The sequence below is a fragment of the Osmerus mordax genome, chromosome 10 (assembly GCF_038355195.1).
Source record: "Osmerus mordax isolate fOsmMor3 chromosome 10, fOsmMor3.pri, whole genome shotgun sequence".
In the NCBI taxonomy this organism is placed as follows: domain Eukaryota; kingdom Metazoa; phylum Chordata; class Actinopteri; order Osmeriformes; family Osmeridae; genus Osmerus; species Osmerus mordax.
In genome coordinates, this window is record NC_090059.1 from 15364935 (window position 1) to 15384156 (window position 19222).

At 43.4% G+C, this 19222-nt stretch overlaps 3 protein-coding genes across 5 annotated transcripts; all 3 read right to left on the reverse strand.

The window, feature by feature from the left end:
• Positions 1-2661: 2661 nt before the first annotated feature.
• Positions 2662-4595, reverse strand: arl4d (ADP-ribosylation factor-like 4D). The gene is made up of 2 exons (XM_067244461.1): positions 4497-4595; positions 2662-3453 (listed from the first exon to the last, which is right to left on the reverse strand). The coding sequence occupies exon 2, from the start codon at positions 3336-3338 to the stop codon at positions 2733-2735; it is 606 nt and encodes a 201-aa protein (XP_067100562.1). The 5' UTR covers positions 3339-3453; positions 4497-4595; the 3' UTR covers positions 2662-2732.
• Positions 4596-6585: 1990 nt separating this feature from the next.
• On the reverse strand, positions 6586-10280 carry tmem106a (transmembrane protein 106A). 2 transcript variants are annotated; one of them, XM_067244910.1, is made up of 8 exons: positions 10125-10280; positions 9273-9406; positions 8944-9007; positions 8668-8821; positions 8430-8570; positions 8250-8293; positions 7975-8028; positions 6586-7785 (listed from the first exon to the last, which is right to left on the reverse strand). In XM_067244910.1, the coding sequence occupies exons 1-8, from the start codon at positions 10142-10144 to the stop codon at positions 7674-7676; spliced, it is 723 nt and encodes a 240-aa protein (XP_067101011.1). In that variant the 5' UTR covers positions 10145-10280; the 3' UTR covers positions 6586-7673. The 2 variants fall into 2 exon arrangements, with proteins under 2 accessions (XP_067101011.1, XP_067101010.1); XM_067244909.1 differs by having other exon boundaries at positions 9273-9415.
• A 469-nt stretch (positions 10281-10749) lies between these two features.
• On the reverse strand, positions 10750-19120 carry nbr1a (NBR1 autophagy cargo receptor a). Of its 2 annotated transcripts, none has more exons than XM_067245086.1 (21): positions 18932-19120; positions 18524-18586; positions 18312-18330; positions 18177-18199; positions 17883-18065; positions 17703-17780; positions 17381-17607; positions 17080-17199; positions 16699-16959; positions 16218-16377; positions 15697-15945; positions 15477-15602; positions 15202-15277; positions 14969-15070; positions 14671-14847; positions 14395-14541; positions 13692-14199; positions 13439-13521; positions 12988-13069; positions 12735-12834; positions 10750-12125 (listed from the first exon to the last, which is right to left on the reverse strand). In XM_067245086.1, exons 1-21 carry the CDS (start codon positions 19031-19033, stop codon positions 11937-11939), a joined length of 3075 nt encoding a protein of 1024 aa, XP_067101187.1. In that variant the 5' UTR covers positions 19034-19120; the 3' UTR covers positions 10750-11936. The 2 variants fall into 2 exon arrangements, with proteins under 2 accessions (XP_067101187.1, XP_067101186.1); XM_067245085.1 differs by having other exon boundaries at positions 14671-14871.
• Between the last annotated feature and the right edge of the window lie 102 nt (positions 19121-19222).

The window sequence follows — 19222 nt, forward strand, 5'->3', positions numbered from 1 at the left end:
GCAGTTTGTTTTCACATGGGTCACCAAATTAGTATTCATATTCTCTCTTAGGTGATTGATAGCCCCCATTGCTGAATAATATGTGTTAGCTTAGCAGTTTCTCCTTATGATGGTAATTAATTCAAGCTACCAGCTGCTCTGTCAAGATGAGTTCGCAAAGTTACCCTCGAAAGTTTTAATGAGAAGGTTGACATGCATAATGGGGAAGGTGAGATCATAGAGGTTGCGATCCTGGTGTGTTTCACTCTCTGGAGAGGCTGCAACACCATAGTCTGCAGTGGCGATTAAAGTCAAGCTAGTGTTGTGTGTCCTTGTATGTCAGCAATGCATGACTCATTACCTGTCACATTGTCTCAGAGCTGCATGTTGTGTCCTTGGAATACCAACTGACACCCTACACTGAAACAATGCATGGAATCTAAATTGCTGTTGTGCAAAGGGTAGTGTGTAATCATTGCATAACATCATATTTGGAGTTTAACTAACTAATGAGCGATGGGCTTATGTTATGGAATCTGAGACAGATACAAAAATGGGATAATTGTAATTTACTGTAAGCAGAAAACAAAGATGGATCCATGACAAAAAGCAATGGATTGTTAGTAGTCCTGGTGGAATAAGCATTGCTTGATTTTCCTTTTCTTGAAATAGGCAGGTGGTGTACAAACAGACTAGCATTCGAAAGCTCCAAAATACTTTCAAAGCCATTAATTACTTGCAGATAGAACAGATAGACGTGGCCAATGTTCCAACTGCCAAATGGATTCGTCTGCGGTTGAGTGCACTCAAACAAAAACAACAAAACAGACTGTGGAGAGCGGGACCTGACGAAATGAAGCACATAATAAACCCAATAACATTTTACATAAGACACCGGATGAGTGCATGTTGTAAAAGTAACATGCCTATGAAATCTCCTCTGCTGGCTACACTGACAACAGATTGTATTTGGTTGGTCGGGGCTCTTCTGAGTTATATTAACTAACGCTCTCAGCAGGTCGTCTTACAAAATAACTTTTAATACATGGATCCTTTCAATTCCACCAATCATCACTGTCCCCTGGTCGATCAAGGCAATTTGACTGTCATGATTGACTAGGCCATGCAGTGATTGGTGTATCCTGGTCCTGGAACAGGATTGTTTCTATTATTGAGTATTATCAAAATACACTAGGTGACTTCTTCCCTCAGGTCTCCTGGTTAACAGTTATGTTTTTGTGTGACCATGAGTGATGCTATCAAAACTAGCATAAATACCGTTGCTACTGGATAAACAAAAGATTCCCAGATGTGTTGCTAACAGTTGCACACATCAACTCATGTTTATCATCCCCCCCCCCCCCCCCCCCCCCAGCTGTGATCCTGTTCACAACATGCCACTAATTGATCTGAATACTGATAAGTCAGCAGCTGGAAGACGGGGAGGTGGACATCAAAGTAAATGGTTTTGGAGGGGTTGTGGGTGTGGTTGGGGTAGGGAGGAGGGGGGAAATTTCCATATTGTCCCATTTGCTGACCTAGCAATGATTTGGAGTGGAGGGAGACATCAGCTACAAAACGGCCCTTTAATATGTTTATAATCTTAACACCAAGCAACGTGATGCACAATATAGAAACACCAGTCAGGAGCAGCATTGCTCCACATCCCAGGACGTCCTAACAGCCATGTAAATACATCAATGTGGAATTGTTCAGTTTTCTTTGTCCAATAGGAATCATAGCCTCTCGTACTGTATATAACTGCTCTTTATTGATTCCTATATACGGTTATAAACGGTATAGTATGTGATTACATGCTTTTGCTATGCTGGCTCAACTGCAGTAGGACTTTTCATTTGCTCATGCAGTGACTATTGTAAGATGATGTATTGGGCCTATTTTTAGGTTCCTACTAAGGGGAAAGCTAGGCCAAGTTCAGTTTATTACCCGAGGGCAGGATTTGGTTTTTGAATAACTTATCCATCACATGGTGCACTAAATACAGCTAACTCAAATTGGATTTCGACCCAAATGGGAGCTTTGCCATATCCTTCAAAATCCATTGCAATTTTCTAGTCAATCTAATAAGGGTTCACAAGAATATTGCACCTACAAGCACAAATTTAAAAATCATTATAATCAGATTTCACCTTAATCCGTGTCCAATAATATTGACTTGAGAGAAGACAGTCGATGAATATTCAATACAGTGCTTAGATTTATTCATTCTTTACAAAAATTTACAACTTGTAGAAACACAATGTTACTGGAACTTCTGCCTCTGTGGTATGAGGGAATGCACTTAGGATTGTTATTCCAAAGCTAACAAAATAAATAACACTTCAACTGCCTTGGCATTCCATCGTAAGCCAATACCATTTCACTTAATTAATAAAGTAGTTGACTTCCTACACAAAAACTGGAGTTAAAAGTTCAAGTAAATATAATACTTTGTTACGGGGTAGTGAGTTGAACTTAGGTTCAAATCTGTGGCACCTTCATCCTATTTGTCCCATCACATAGTCCTTGGACACAAAGGGCAACTGCACGGCTAGCACAAGTATGAAAGACAGCGTATCAATACTTCATGTCACATTAAGGTCAAATCCATTTCCCCTGACCCCTTGGGGCCATCTGGAATTGGAAGTGGTCCTTTGTTGCCCTAAAACGCCTCCCCTCCTCCATTAAAGGGACCTTGGCTCAAAGTTTCTCAGGAAAAGATCAATCTCCTTAGAGGCCACTGGATGGAGAGCTCATCTTTTCCGGCTTTTACTGTGCTTCACCATCTTCTTCCTTTTCAGGATCATCTCGTAGAGTTTCTCCAGACCTGTCTGAAGGCCCTGTCCGTCCACAGCGCTGCAGCACTGAACATGGCGCAGAGTGGAGCCGTTCAGTTCGTGGACAGACAGAACCTTCTCCACCTCACCCACGGAGAGGGCCGAGTCCAGGTCCTGCTTGTTGGCCAGCACCAACACGGGCACGCCATGGTTCTCTGAGGTGCGAGTGATCTTGTGGAGCTCCACCTTTGCCTCCTCCATGCGCTCCACCTCGGTGGAGTCCACCACAAACACCATGCCGTCCGTCCGCCTGGTGTAGGACTTCCACAAGGGCCGCAGCTTCTCTTGACCTCCTACATCCCACACCTGAAAGCTGATGGCTCGGGAACCGCCTACCGCCACTTTAATCTTCTCCGTGTTGAAGCCCTTGGTTGGAATCGTCTTGACAAACTCCTTCAGCTTCAGCCTGTAGAGCAAGGAGGTCTTGCCAGCCGAGTCGAGGCCGATGACCACCACATGCAGGGACTGGAAGCCGGGCAGGAAGGACGTGTTGGGAGCCATCTCGGTCAGCTGGTTCCCCATGGCGAAGGGAAGTTTCTCACCTGCTCAGACAAGCTAGCAGATTCAAAGGGTAGTCCCTTTTAATGGTTTAGCATTTGCACCTTCTTAAAATGTGGAGGTCAGCAGGCTTGAACACCTTATCAAAACACAAATAGAAAGCTTAGTTAATGTTTCTGAGGAAGACAAAGGGGGGTCCTCCATTAAACTGCACTTGGGGGCTTTGACATGCTATCATTATAGGGGAGTCAGGTGGCTGAGCGGTGAGGGAATCGGGCTAGTAATCCGAAGGTTGCCAGTTCGATTACCGGTCATGCCAACTGACGTTGTGTCCTTGGGCAAGGCACTTCACCCTGCTTGCCTGGGGGAATGTCCCTGTACTTACTGTAAGTCGCTCTGGATAAGAGCGTCTGATAAATGACTAAATGTAAATTATAGGTGACTACTGCTCAACACACTGAAACGACTGTGTTTTCAGTCTAATCAGAATAGTTCATGCGAATTCCTCCTTGCAATTAAAGTCCCATGAATACGAGGAGTCATCTACAGATTATATATCTTGCACAGGAAACTGACAACACAGTTGTCAGACTAATTTAATAAATGTATATCTGCATACATTAGTGTTGGTTTTAGTAGTCATAAAGTGTAGGCCCAGTCATGAAAGGGATATCATTTTTTTATTAAAAATAAGGAAAATAAATGCTATGGGTCTGTAATATGAACCTTCAGTTCACAGCTAATTGGGTGGCCGGACGAGGTTGCTCTCCTTGCACGTTTCCCTACAGTATCTAATCCTCTTAAGACTGCTAAACCAAAATGGGCTTCTCAAGGCAGATTGATATCCAGTATAATATTGTACACGCCATATCTATTTAGTATGTGTACATATAGAACGGTATGGGAATTGCTAGAGCAATTATGCCGTTGATGTGACATGAAAAATATAGAAACACGCAGTACATAATTTGGCAAACATTATACAGCTGCAAGTAAAATCTTGACATGCACTGTTGAACCCAATGACTGATTTCAAATTATCATTCACCCCATGAAAAAAGTGACAACCCGATATTTTCTGATATATTCCATTATTATTCTCAAATAAAATGCAGATGATTTCTGCATGAGGCAACTGTAAAATTGTAAAAAAAAAAAAAAAATATCAAAAGTCGCACATACCTTTTAGAATTGGTTTTGCATAGACGATAACGGCATCACGCCACTGAAATACAGCGAAACATACTTGCAAAAAAAAATGGTTATCCCAGCACGCGCGGGTTGTGTCCGCTACTGTTGGCCGCACTGACGGAGCATTAGAGTGAGATAGATGCGCACAGGACCTGGAACAACAACTCTGGCTGACGTCACTCAGCAACCCACAAATCTTGGCTACTCCCTCTGCTGGTATCGCGCTGGTAGAGTATTTGTCTACAAGGCGCTGTCCAGCTGTCTTCATATCTATCGTGCGCGTGAAAGTAGAATAGATAACTCGGAGTTAACATTTTACCATGGCAGATGTAATCGACAAATGTAACAAATGTAACTCTTGCATCTTACATAAAAATGTCATCCATTGATGACCTTGCAACTAGCTAATGGTGTTAACAATTATTGAGAGTAATATAATATGTTAAACTATTACTGTGTTAGTTTGTCCTGAATTTCTGAAAGTGACGTAAAAAAAATAAGTGAACTAATCGACAAAAGCAACATTATTCTACACGTCATTCAGTAATGATGACCAAGACAAAGCCTGACCAATTCAGCAACCTTCAAGCGCAACTCCATTTGGTTTACAAGACTATGGCGACACTCTGTGGCAGATAACGCATAGGCCTACTCTAGTTGCAGTAAACTTATCAGCACAAGGCCGTAGCAATGGAGTCAACATTGGGGGTACGAAATATGCTGGGGAGTCTGAGGCCCCCCCTGAAAACGTTTTACGTTTAGTTATGAATATTTATTATTACATTTTTTATGATAATTTCGGACAGCGTGCGTGGTTGCCTGTTGTAGAGTTGCACATTTATATTTTATTTATATTTTAATATGGGGGGTGGGGGATTTTGGCCATATTTGAAAATGGGTGGGGGGGGGGTATATAATATGATTACGGCCCTGAATCAGCATAATAAAAATCAGTCGTGTATTTCGCCAAAACGTTGCAATTCTGTGATGTCACAATCGGTGTTGAGTCTTACTGTCTAGACTTGTTTAGACCTGTAACGTGTTCACGTGTCTGCGCGAGGCCGGCTGCTGCTTACTGTCTTGTTGAAGCGTGGAGACGCTCACACTTTGGCAAGTAGGCTACCACCCACTTCTACAGAATAGTACCAACAAAACATAACTTCGTTTTACAATTTCTTTATAAAGTACTTTCAGTCATAAACATTTATTTTAATAAGCTTCATTTGACATGACAAGACGTCGATTGTTACAGGTCAGATGTAATACTTTTGACATGGTAAAAGGATTATGTGACAGTTGATACTGTTATGCGGCACCCTTAGCCTCTGACAAGCATTGTTGCATTACAATGGGCTCCAAGGGGTGTGGGCATGCTCAATTACTTTGGTCCCCCCCATGGTCTGAAGTCACATCCTGTTCTCTCCACAGGGGGTGCACAATGGCGGCCATGCACTGGGAGGCACGCCGGAGATGGAATCTAGGAGGGCGACGTGAACCCACCAGTCATGAGGTAGGATAGGTGTTAGGCTACGTCTGCATCATCAGCAATGACATGTGGAAAAGGGGGAGAGAGACCTCTTTGATGACTATTGAAGAGATGATGCTGAACGCTCACCCACCAGTCTCTGGATAAGAGCGTCTGCTAAATGTAGAACGTCAGTCTAAATGACAGAACCTAGAAACTGTCAAAGCAGTCAATTCCATTCACCGCTAATCCAACAGCGGAAAAACACATGGTGAAACGAAACGCATCACAAAGCGGTTTATAGAGGTGGCTGATGAGAACTGTCTTATCAACATACAGGAGACAGGAAGGCCAGCCCCTGCAGAAGAGAGGAAACTTGTGGTGCCAACTGTGCCAGTCTTGCCCCCTAAACCCCTGAACTCAGGTCGGACTCATTCATTAACTGGGAAGACTGGGGATTCTTTAATTCATTTTCTTTACTAAGTTTTTTATATAAATTTTACAGAGTTCTGGCACGTTTATCTAACTTGTCTTTCTACGAGCAGATGAGGGGGCCAAGTGCTCATGTCAGCATACCATCAAAAAGTTGTACAAAGCCAAGATTGACAACAGATACTCTGTGAGTATTATTATTTTATTACACTGATCACTCAATTATTACAATTAAACAAGAGGATTTGTATTTGCATCAGCTTCAATGATTTAAATCAAAAACACAGAGAGATACCATTTCACAGTATAGCCAAACCGGTTGCAAACGTCTTGGAGAAAATCTCATATACTATTCACTTACATCTTTTTCCGTTTCAGTCCATTCAGTACAACCAGCAGTGGTGAGGTCTGTCCAAAACCTGAATACCACATGACCACACACTACCTTGTCGTGAACGACTCTCCATGACAACGATAATGATTTGTCTGTTGTTTCCTGCCTCGCTGGCAGGCAGAAAAAATGCCCTCATCAAAGGACAAAATTAAACAACAATGGAAGAAAACATTAAAAACTAAACAATTATATTCTTTGGTAAAGAGTCTTCCTCTCACTGACTATGGACATTTCTTGTATCAAGTCACGTTAGACCTCATTTATTTACTATGTTACAGAGATATTTCACTGTTATCAACTTCAAAGAATTTTGGACCAGGTCATGAAAATAAAGTGACAGCATTGAAGTGTGCAAAAATACATCATATACCCAGTTACTCAAAAACGACCCCAAAATGACTGCTAGTGCAAAGTTTAGGCACATAATTCGCTTTTTACCAGAAGCACATCATTGAACATTTAAAACTATTACCTTGAAACTGTATGAAGAACAGTAGTTCAGTAAACATTTGCAAACAGAAAACAATCATCATTTGCATTCTTTAAGAAAAAAGTATTAAGAAAGCATTCAAAAATACAGCATTCATTGAAATAAAAAAAAGTCTAAAACAATATGTTAAAGAGTGGCACACAGGATATAAACTTGGCATAATGGAAAATGGACTGCCTCTCCAATAATACAAATCAAAAGTGCAAAGGGGGCCTCCATTCATATTGTATCCCTTCAACACAACAAATCCCTTTCAGTAGAACATTCAAATAGTTTCACAGTTTGGCATAAAATAAAACTGAAAGCTCTGGGTTGTCATTGGATTAGACAATTGATTAATTTGGTACATCGCTGATGCAAGACACTTCCTGACAGCTTTCAGTTTCATCAGCTCATTATGGGATGTGGTGTGGTGGTGTTGGCTCCACAGTCTACATACTCAAACGTATCCCTTGACAACTGCTCTGAGTGGGCCAGGTAAGAAACATTCATGGTCATTCTGTGGATGGTAGAGCAAAACAAAATGTTAAGAGACTTACAATGACCAAAAACAAAGAGTTTTACTGCCTGGACCAGGTCAATGTATTTAGTTGGTTAATTTAGTTGGTTTATGATAGCTGCTCAGTTTTGTTTAAATTGTGTGATCAACTTATAAGAACATTTGAACACAAGAGTGTGAAATACTTACTGCAAATGCAAAAACAATGTGTGGATCTTGAAGGAGCTGGACTGGCAGTAATTACTGAAACAGAGATTCATATTATGCATATCATTCTTAAGAGTATTTTGATTCATTCAGTTGGTAGCGCCAAAGCAGACCACTTATTTTACTGTTGTTGCAGCCCATATTAAAAAGCCGTTCATATCATGGTCATGCGTTTACAATTCTATGTTTTACTCAGCTAAATATAATCATAAAGATAACTATATTACTATATAGTTAAAATGCAAAAGTGTTCTTACTTCATGCCTGCATCATCAATCTTAACAGGTATGGTAATTGTATACTGTAGGATAAAAATTGGAAATGACAATCTTTTCATCAGAGGTTTAAAGAAAATGATTTCCATAAACTAACGTCAAACTGTTCTTTATTGTTAACATTTATTTGATCTAAACTACTTAGCAATGGTTCAAACTAACCACTCTTTGTGAAGATGGTTTAAGCGAGGTCATGTTAGATATCTTGATCCTTCCCTGAATCATTCTATTAATCAGCACTTGAACGTCAAAGTCAAGGATTTTAACTTCAAGAAAATTATTGTTGCTGATGTTGAGGACATTCTAGAAGAGAAAACATGTTGTTTAGTCACATGATCCTAAGACAATTAAATACGTTATTAAAGTGCATCATGCATTAAGGGCTGTGTCCGGAACTTACAGTGATCTGCATTTCCACTGAGTCTGGCATGAAGTAGACCATCACTGATTTCACAGACACAGGCAGAATGATTATACTTCGAGGGAAGAGGAAGAAGAGGATCAAACAGCAGAAGAAGAGACTCAAGGTCACTGAGATGAACACGTAGAGTTTCCTAGGAAAGGAGATAAACAAAATAAACAGCTTTGTCACAATAAGCCATATAACACAACTGGCTAAACACACATGGTTTGAATTCCGAGCTGATGTAGACATCGGTGGCTGGAGGTCTCTCACGTGTGTCTTGGTTTCAGTCTTTGGTCACTGCATGAGATGACGGCGACCAATTGGTCCTGATGTCCTGTAAGCACAGTGCAGAAATTGTAAAGCATTCTGGGGTTTCTTAACAACAAAGAAGTGAAAGTGGTCCACTTTCACTTCTCAATCTGGTTGAAACGCATTCTAGTGCGACGGATGCATCAAGACTTAAAAAATAAGAAAAAACATTACAGGAAAATAATACTAAAATCAATTTGAACGAAAACATATAAATACTATAAATCTATAGTGAGCATATGCATTATGTCATAGTGTTAAAGTGCTTGCCAGTCTTGTGGATACCACACCTCTTGGAATGCGTCCAATACCACGACAAGTTGGGCAGGTATCCCCCGTAATGTCACCATTGATGGCTCCATACGGAGTCTGGTGTCCCATGATTTTCTTCTCCACATCTTTGTCCTCCATATTCCCTGTGTTCCTGGATGAGCTGACACAAACATACCATTATAGGCTACCAAGAACTACAACCTGCCTAACCGTTCTCCTCCAAGAACAATACTTTGCTAAATGCTTTTTTCTCTTGAAGATCAACCGCGGTTGGCTCAATACCTTATGTTGGAGTGGAAGTCTATCTCCTAACCATGCACAGTGAGTGTGATGTAGTCCACTGTAATCCCTTGACTGGGTCAAAGAGAAGGCGTATCTGCTTTGCTCTAATGTGAGGGTATTATCCTGCTCATTATGACGGTCCATCAACCAGCGAGAGAAATCCCTTCTCTGCATTGTGGAAACAGCAGGAGGGCGAAGTTCATCTGCGTGTTCGCAGGGACCAACGAAGTAAGATCCGATCAGTTTTGACGGATCTTGCTGATAATTTATGTAGGCTAGGCCCACGGCTCAGGAATTAGCCTCTAAAATGTATTTCTTATAATATGTCACTGGAAATATGTAGCACCTTTAAGAGGGTATAGGCCATTGTAGCCCTATAGCAATTAGGGAATAGGTGGGTTACACTATATTTAGACAAGATGAACCCTACCTAAATGTAACACGTTGACAACATTTTCATGTATAGCATCGACTGCTAACATACAGGCTGGGTTGCATAATCGAAGAAATAATAATCGGAAAAACTGCTGACTGAAGTAAAACTATCGGACAATGCTCTTGGGATCCGTTCGAAAGTGCGCTCTTACCTTGCTCTTTCTTCTGGCATCAGGTCTTCATCACAATGTCAACATGCATATAAAATGTAGCCTACCATGAAATTACTAAAGTCGGAATAATATCCCAGCCCCGATACGAAAACAAACAACAATTCGCAACAATTGGAAATGTGCGGATGGTTCACTTCCTACTTCTGATGGTTTTACATGTGCAATCCTCAAATAGTTTGTGCTGCCACTTGGTGGTAGGCTTAATAAAATACAGTAATGTCATATAAATAACCGTTTACATGTTTATTTTACGTTTATATCTATATGCTCAACAATTTGGTAATTTTGATGCTCTGGTCCATATGCATTATTCTGAGACATTTAAATGAATATCTCCGTTGATTAAGGTTTCAGTCAAACTGTTGGTTATATCCTCTGCAAATGCACAAACCTATTGATCCGTCTTCTCAAATTCAGACATTCGTCTTACCACTCTCCAACGGTTCTAGTTTTTGCTGATAACGTAAACTAGCTTATATCTTCTTTCAGATCTCATATTCTGTATACATTAACAGGAAACAACCCAATATCCTTCAACTACAGAATGTACAGGACCATATGCAATAAACACAACTGTAAAAGTCATGTCATTTCAGTCATAGAGAAAGCTGTGCAATCATTTTATTGGCTGATTGACAAATGCAGGGTACCTTGACACTCAATCAAAGGAGATCCACTACCAAGCTATGTAAATAAATTCAGCATTTCTCTTAAGCATGATCCTATGAGTATACTATGACAACAGACAAAACAATCATATGTTCCCACTTACAAACCTCCAGTTTCTCTTGAAGCAAGACACACAAACACACACAGGATAATGGAACATAACAGGCATAAAATGGATATAATCGATACACTCTCACGATTACCAATGCAAAATCACCATACACATTTTTAGTAAGTTTTAATCAGTGACTATCTTTAAAAAAAAAGAGGAAAAAATAACATACATACATAAAGAAAAACTTGTTTCCTTTAAGAAATTGAGGAATGTCTCTTAAAAGAGGTCTTGTAGGATTTTAGTGTGGTATCTAAAACATGATTGACTTGAAAAGGTGTATGAAAGATGCAAGCAGACATTTCCACCAAGGACACCAGTCCTCTTGACACTACAGGAACATGAATAGTCTCTGCGCTTGTACCTGACATGCAGGCGTTTCCTAAAAAGCTGTAGAAAACTTCAGTCAGTGTCAACAGTCGGTTTCTTTTCCTCGTCTGAAGCCACTGTTCCTGATACATTCCACAAGTCGACATCTACGATAACAGTACTTTGATAGATACAAGATTGCATTGTTTAGGGCAGAGTCACCACTACAGCTATCTAAGAGAGTAATCACAGGAATCAGAAATATCAGTTAATTTCTCATCCCGCCTACGTGCTTCCCCTTGAGTCTATCAATCAGAAAACAGAAGTATAGAAGAAGAGACTGTACAAAGCATTTCAGTATAACATTCACCCCCGTTCTCTCTCGAGGAGAGAAGCTAGCTTAGCCCTGTCAACAGGGAGGACAGACACGACACACAAAACTTTGACTTCCTAGACACTTCACTGTAGTAAAGAACTCACCCACACCAACTCCAAGCAGCCGCGCAATCAGTAAACCCTTCACTGCTACACACATTTGCCTCTGTGTTCCTTAACAACCTCTATGACCTAAAAGCCACAAAAATAAATTTGTATTGAATGCCAACGCTAGTTTATGTTAGGCCTAAATGAGTGTCCGGATAGGGGGCTGCAGCAGCTGGGTTAGTTTCAGGGGGAGAGGGGGTGTTGAGGGGGGGACCCCCTCAGTACTGCGTGGCTCCTCCCCCCTGGTTCTCCTCGGCCTCGGCCAGCTGGACCAGCGCGTTGACGGTGTGCAGCAGGTTGTAGCGGTGCTTCCTCAGGAGACGCTGGTTAAGCCTCTGGTCTCTGAAGCCCATCTCCAGCAGCACAGCCATCATGGAGGGGCTCTGACTGGCGGGGTCGATGCCACGCTGCGGAGTAGGAGAGGACTGGTTACAGGAGGAGCGTTACCCTCTGGGTTATGGTATTACCCTCTGGGTTATGGTACTACCCTCTGGGTTATGGTATTACCCTCTGGGTTATGGTACTACCCTCTGGGTTATTGTATTACCCTCTGGGTTATGGTACTACCCTCTGGGTTATGGTACTACCCTCTGGGTTATGGTACTACCCTCTGGGTTATGGTATTACCCTCTGGGTTATGGTATTACCCTCTGGGTTATGGTACTACCCTCTGGGTTATGGTACTACCCTCTGGGTTATGCTACTACCCTCTGGGTTATGGTATTACCCTCTGGGTTATGGTATTACCCTCTGGGTTATGGTACTACCCTCTGGGTTATGGTATAACCCTCTGGGTTATGGTATTACCCTCTGGGTTATGGTACTACCCTCTGGGTTATGGTATTACCCTCTGGGTTATGGTACTCTAAAGACTCCTGAACCCACGGGGGGGTCAAACGGCTCATTGGCTTCAGAGTGAGGCACGTTGTAAGCAGCGTACCAGCTCATTCCGGTCCAATTCAGCTCGCCAACACTGACACACGTGAGATGAACACAGTTCATACTACAGGGGGTACCTGGGTGGAGCAGCTCGGCCCAGTGAAGAGAGCTTTGTATGCAGACGCAGCGACAGAGAGGGCCCCCTTGACCAGTCCTTCCGTGATTCCCCCTTGGCCCCTGCCCAAACACAGGACGACGTGGTTAACTGCTGTTTTGCACAACAGTAACTGCAACATGTTATGTCGAATATTTCTGAAGTCATATCCCCACTGAAGCAAGTGTGTGTTTTGGTTTTGAAGACTGTTTTGGGGAATGTCAGTGGATTCATACCTAGGTTGCAGGGAGTTGCAGGCCCTGGGGTTGTATGTTTGAAATGCACTGATTGAGCCTGCTGGTCTGGTTGGACCTGATACTGACATGGAGGAAGAAAAGTGACAGAACACACATATACACACACACACACACACAGCAGTGAGCAAAGATGTTTTTCTGAGGCAACCATTCTTTAAAGTACAGTGAGTTCCTCTCTCCACAAATAGGAACACAAGTTTTATCCTTTGATGCACGCAAAGTCAGATCCTTATAAATAAAAAAAGTCATCTGAAAGTTTAATTTGTAAGCTAAATGTAGAAACCGCAAAGAATATGATTCTTTGTTAAAGTAGGTTGAGGTTCTTTTACAGTGTTCAGCTGTTTCCTGCAGTTAAACTTCAAAAAGAAAAACAAAAAAACAAATATTTTCTGAAGAGGCTTCCTGTGGTCAAACCAAGACCAACACTCACCATGCAAGTGTACGGCTGGTTGGCATGGCTCAATAGGCCCAGATACTGGTGGACTGGGCCCTGCTACGTACAACTCCTCCGACCTGAGAGACAAAAAAACAACATGGCATGCATGACACATGCAGGAGTAGGATTTCTACAGAAGTTATTGAGACTTTAAATTCATGGTTGTAATGGTGAACTTGATCAAAATAAACACCCCGGACTTGACTGCATTACAGTTGTGTCATGATGCCCGTCGTGCAGAACTGACCTGGGTGAGTAGAGGACAGCAGGGGGCAGTAGAGAGACAGGCGGAGGCGCCACCTCAGGGGTGAGGGGAACAGCATCCAGGGTCTGGGAGGCACACAGCATCTGGTTGACGCTGTCGTCCACAGCCGGTGCCGTCGCCGCAACCTCTGACCCCTCCTGCCCCTCCCCCTCCGGCGTGGCCCTATCCAGCTCCTCCGGCTCAGGCTCCTCCCCTTCCGTGGTGGCCGCGGCCAATCCGGACAGGGAGAGGGCGGAGCTGTACATTGACTCGCCCAATGGCCTGCTGGTGTCGAAGCAGTCGGGCAGGACGATGATGTAGCTGTCGCTTGAGGATGCAGACGAGACCTGGCTGCTCACCTCGTCCCAGTCCTCCTCCTCCTCCTCCTCTCTCTTTCCTTCTCTCGCCTCCTTCTCTTCTTTTCGCTCTTCTTTCCCCGAAACCTTCTCCTCCTTCGACCTCAGTGCACTGAGGTCTTTGCGTGCGTCAATCTCTGGGATTAAATGTGCCTCTAACGAAAACAGATCAAGAAAAACACAGAAGGTTTGATACAGCCGGCGCGGTCGTGTTTGCCATGTGGTCGACTGTCTTTGTTAACATCATACACAAGACGTTTCAAGACCAAAGACTCCACTGTAGATGAATACTGTGTGTACAGATCTAGATGGGTACAATGTGAGGCAGGGGTGGTGGTGTTCTCCCCTACCTGGGACAGTCTCCTGCAGCAGTGTGATCTGAGGAAGCCTCAGAGTTGGCTTCTGGCCTGTCATCTCCCCATCCACCTCCGCCTCGATCTCCATCCTCTCCACCACTTTCCTCATGAAGCCTGTCCCATGTGTTATAGCTGTGAGAGCTTTTCAAAATAAAAGACACTGTATATATTGAGTCTGCCGATGAAACAACAATCACGGCACACAACTCCGCTGAATGATCTCGCTGATCTCTGACTTAGGTCAGCCGGACAGAAGATGGGGCGTCTGACCTTTAGGCATGCGGAGGCTGGGCTTGACCCTCCGCAGGGGCTTGTGGTCCGGAGCCTCCTCCAGGGTCAGAGAACGGATGATGGTCTCGCAGAGGAACTGGGCTCCGCTGATATCCTCGTCGACTTCCTCGTGGTTACCATGGTCACTCTGCTCTCTCTGGGGCCTTGGTTTTGCTCCTGAACACAGCACAGACAGGAGGACTGCTGCTTAGAGTTCAGTTGATACTGTTGAAAATATAGGGCTTCAACACGCCATGTTTTTTTGTCAAGTCTGTTGGGCTGTCACCTGCCATCTTACCAAGTAAGTGCTGGACCTCAGACTCAGCTGGCATCAGTGCAGGGTCTGGTCTCTCCAGCGCAGGGCCATCGTGAGGTAGAGGGGACATGCAGGGGGTCAAATCTAACAATCACACAAACAGACACCATGTTACAAGTTGAAAAACATAGTAAAATGTGTTTATAGCTAAACATATATATATAGTGCAGGCATGTATTATGTATTTATATTATTGTGTATTATGTATATCTCACCGACTGGAGTGTTGGTTGGAACTTTCTCCAATTCTTGCACAATATTTATATCCAGTAACTCAAAGGACAGCAGATCCTGAAAATAAAATAAACAACACAGTGAGTCAATGAGCGCAGCACTAAAGAACTGCTGTGTATTTCACCATACAGGTGATGTTTTGTGTGATTAGTATCTAGTTATTCTTTACATTTTCAGATAAAACAAACATTTCTTACATAAAAAAATCTAAAAACATAACTTGGGTTGACATGGTCAGGGACGGCACCCCTCTCACCTGTGCAGTGAGCAGGTCCACAGAAGGAAAGTAGTAATCTCTCTGGACGTTTCTAAACCGGCCTGTACCACTGTCTCTGGAGCTGAGGGGGGGCCTCTCTGTCTCCACAGGTCTCAGGTCCTCCTTCTAGATCACACAACAGCATCTCATGAGCATGTGAAAAATTAAAAAATAAACACCGATTGTTCTTTGTGTATCTAAAAAGGAAATGGTGACTTGCCAGCCTTTTGCTCTGAGGACCATAGCTGTTGCAGCAGGTGCTGGGGTCCACCACGATACTGCACCACACCCGGGGGCCGAACTGCCCCCCACAGTGCACTAGACGCCAGTGGGAGGTGTAGGTGCCTTCCATAACCGGGGCGAGAAAGGTCACGCTGACCACGCCCATCTGACCAGGCTGCAGCAGGGGCACTGCCACCTCACGCTTCTCTTCTGATGCCAGGCCCAGGTTACCCCACATGAACTTCAGCTAGACACACACACACAGTACAGATAAACATGCAAAAAAAGCACACACAATGACACAGGCACAAGGACATCAAGCCCAAACACCAGCACTGAAGAGAGCACTTGGGACTAATATTCTGAAAATGTGTCGGAAAGCGCAAGTGGCGATAGGTAAATAGAATCCTTCAGATTTAGGTGTTAACTTCTAGTATTCAGGTGAGGTGGTAGTGAGGTAGGGACTGACACTGGAGGAACAGTATCGGTTGAAGGGACAGCCTGTCTTCCTGAAGGTACCTTGGTCTCTGAGGTCCAGCTGATGGTGCCAGAGTTCCTCATCTTCCAGTACTTGATGAACTTGGTGCCAGGCTCAAGACGGGTCCCGTCCGGCAGATTTTCATCCAGAAACAAGGCAGCCATTGTGGGCACCAAGGTGGAGTGGGAGACCTCGGGACCCCTAGTTTCAAGTGTACAGAGCATTGTTGAAAACAGCCCTGGGCTTCACACCCACCTCTTTGTTTCGCTACGAATCAAAAAAGCAGGATCCTTTTTTTGCAGCTCAAAAGCAATTAGAAAATCTATGAAGCAGCAGCAGTTTCAAATGAGGTAGTTCCAAAATCCACCATCAGCCAGCGATAAACTCATACAGACTATTACAAAGATCAGATGGCATTTTTTTTTTTTTTTTTTTTTTTTTTTTTCTTGAGAAAAGACTTTGTCTCCATGCTGGGTCTAGAGCACCCAGCACTCTCAGACGCCTTCCCGAGGTGGCGCTTACTCTGGACTGGAGGGCTGGGGGTCTGGTGCAGGGCCTGGAGCTGGCTCTGGGGCAGGGTCAGGGTCAAGGGCTGGAGCCTGGGTGGAGGCTGCCATGCTGGTCCTGCTTGTGGAGGTGGTGGGGCCGCTCCACTGCAGGCCCCTCTTCTCCAGCCTCAGTTTCTTCTTGATCTCCTTCACTTCCGCCTTGAGCTGCCTCCTCTCAGCTTTGAGTCGCTGTCGTTCTGCCTTGCGCACAGTCCTGTCTCCTCGCCTAGGGAACCTGGGACAAAAATATGTTACATGAATGGTGAACTCTGTTTAATAAAAAGATAGGGCTCAAGAATTGTTATTGAATAAGGCCGAATGTTGAATAAAGGGATAGATTATCCAATTGTTTTACCTAAATTCTCCTGACATCCCATGCTCAGGAATGGAAAGCGGGGTCTTAGTTCTCACCAGGTTGTGGCTGGGGTCATGGCTATGTCTACACAACTCACATAGAATGCAGGATGGACAAACACTGAGGTAAAAAATGACAAACATGACAAATACAGATTAGAGACAACGTGAAACATATATCACACATTACATTTTAATGAAAAAAAAAGAAAAGGGAAATGGTTAAGTATTGGTTTGTCCTGATGACATCATTTTTTCTTCTGGCAGCGCAGTGAGCGCTGGTGCTGTGATGCTGTCCTCACCTGCACTTGTACGCTCCCTCTGAGGTTAGCTTCTTGCAGCTGCTGCAGGCAGGCGTGTAGCCACAGGCCGAGTTAGTGGAGGAGCCAACTTTTAACCCCTGGGCAACATCGCCTCCCACCGCCCCAAGATCTTCTGAAGGCCCATCAGGGACTTTGTGGGTGCAGCACTGGCCCGAGAAGTCATTACACATCCTCTCCACCACCTCTTTCACCACCTCGTCCTTGAACTGTCAGGGAGGGGACCAGAAACAACGTCACTGACTACGCTGACACGCAGTCGCAGAGCAGGTTTTTGTTTACCGCTTCTCAATACGTGACTCACCTTCTCCATGTAGGATCTGAACCACACTGGTGGAGGTTCGTCCTCTGGTTTGGTGACCTTGCTGTCCTTTACAGCAACCTAGACAACCAGAAAATGTGTTCTCACTCATCTACACGACACAAAAATCCCCCCAAATAATCATTTAATAGCAATTTATCCTCCCCCCCAAAAATAACTGACCGCATCTTTCTCAGGGGTGACCTGTGTTCCCTTGTCCACTGTCTTGACTCTGGAGGGGTACGGTGGCGCCGGCCGGAGATCCCCCTTGAGCTCCTTCACCTCAGTCTTCGGAGGCCCACCGCAAGCCTGGCCCTTCATCTTGTAAATGTTCATGTGCAACTGGTTCCCCTGCTTCTCAGCACTCTGGAACGATCACGTGCAACATGCCAATGACACGTAATATGCATTTAACCTTCAGGAAAACATCTCATATATGTTTGATCTTTTGTGATGTGCAAAACAACATGTTACTACCTTGACAGCCTCTTCATATTCCTCTGGAGAAAAAATAGACAATCACAAGTTCTTCTGATTGAATGAACGTTCCTCTTGGATAAAACCCAATAAAAAACGAATTGTATAAACTAAGTTAATACACTGTATACATACCTTGACTGTTAATGGAAATCTGAAAAAGACAATGTTCATTTCAAGACATTATTACAGAATATCTTACGTTGTATCTTAAATGAACAAACTTAACGTTTGAACTTAAAAGTACTTTGTTGTCCCATGCATTTGTATTATAGTTAATACAGTACAAGTGATCTGTCCAAGAGGTAGAAAACAGTTATGGCAGTTTCCACAAACAAGACACTCACCTCCTCATTGTCTTCATCAAAGTATTTCACTTGAAAGTGGCTGATGCCATATGACGCTTTAATCTGAAGATTTAATGATATTTAAACGATTTTACAGTCCATGTAAACCGTATGAATGGGTCAACAAAAAGATAAGCAAATACGAGCATACAACATAGCTTGCTAGCTAGTTACTAGGTTACGACTCGAGTAAAGTCAAGATTGGTAAACCGTAAGTTACATCGTGGACCTAGATTGCAAAAGTTTGTAAACAGAGATGGATTGTATTGAAAACCGGCAATGTGTGATAATTGTGGCAAAAAAATAAAAAAAATATTCGAGACACGTCCTTCAATGTTTCTATAGCTTGGGCCTACATGCAGACAACCAAGAGAAAGGCAAGCGTCAAACTGCGCCAGCTCTGCTTACCCAGGCTTCCACCGACTCCCACTCCGATTTGTCCAGATCAGGTGCCACAAATCTTTTTACATTTCCCCTGAAATTTACTTTAATAGTAACGGGGAGCCCCATGTCTGATTGAGGCGCCTAATTAATAGCAATCATGAACGAAAACGGGACAGTTTGATTCTTAACCCTCGTCTATCTTCTTGTTTACATCGTCAGCTGCGTTTGAGAAAAATACGATGACGCGATTAATGCACATGGGTGCGCATGCGCATTGATCTCTTGTTTAGTCGCTTATTGATTGTGTCATCTTTA

Coding starts and splice junctions, on each gene's coding strand:
- nbr1a (XM_067245085.1), bottom strand. CDS start 19,033: ATGGGGCTCCCCGTTACTATTAAAGTAAATTTCAGGGGAAATGTAAAA. Junction 17,781..17,882: donor TCACCCCTGAGAAAGATGCG/GTCAGTTATTTT, acceptor CTGGTTGTCTAG/GTTGCTGTAAAGGACAGCAA. Junction 12,126..12,734: donor GGCCGAGCTGCTCCACCCAG/GTACCCCCTGTA, acceptor CCTACTCCGCAG/CGTGGCATCGACCCCGCCAG.
- tmem106a (XM_067244909.1), bottom strand. CDS start 10,144: ATGCCAGAAGAAAGAGCAAG. Junction 8,571..8,667: donor CAGTGGAAATGCAGATCACT/GTAAGTTCCGGA, acceptor TTTCTCTTCTAG/AATGTCCTCAACATCAGCAA. Junction 8,029..8,249: donor ATTGATGATGCAGGCATGAA/GTAAGAACACTT, acceptor TCTCTGTTTCAG/TAATTACTGCCAGTCCAGCT.
- arl4d (XM_067244461.1), bottom strand. CDS start 3,338: ATGGGGAACCAGCTGACCGAGATGGCTCCCAACACGTCCTTCCTGCCC.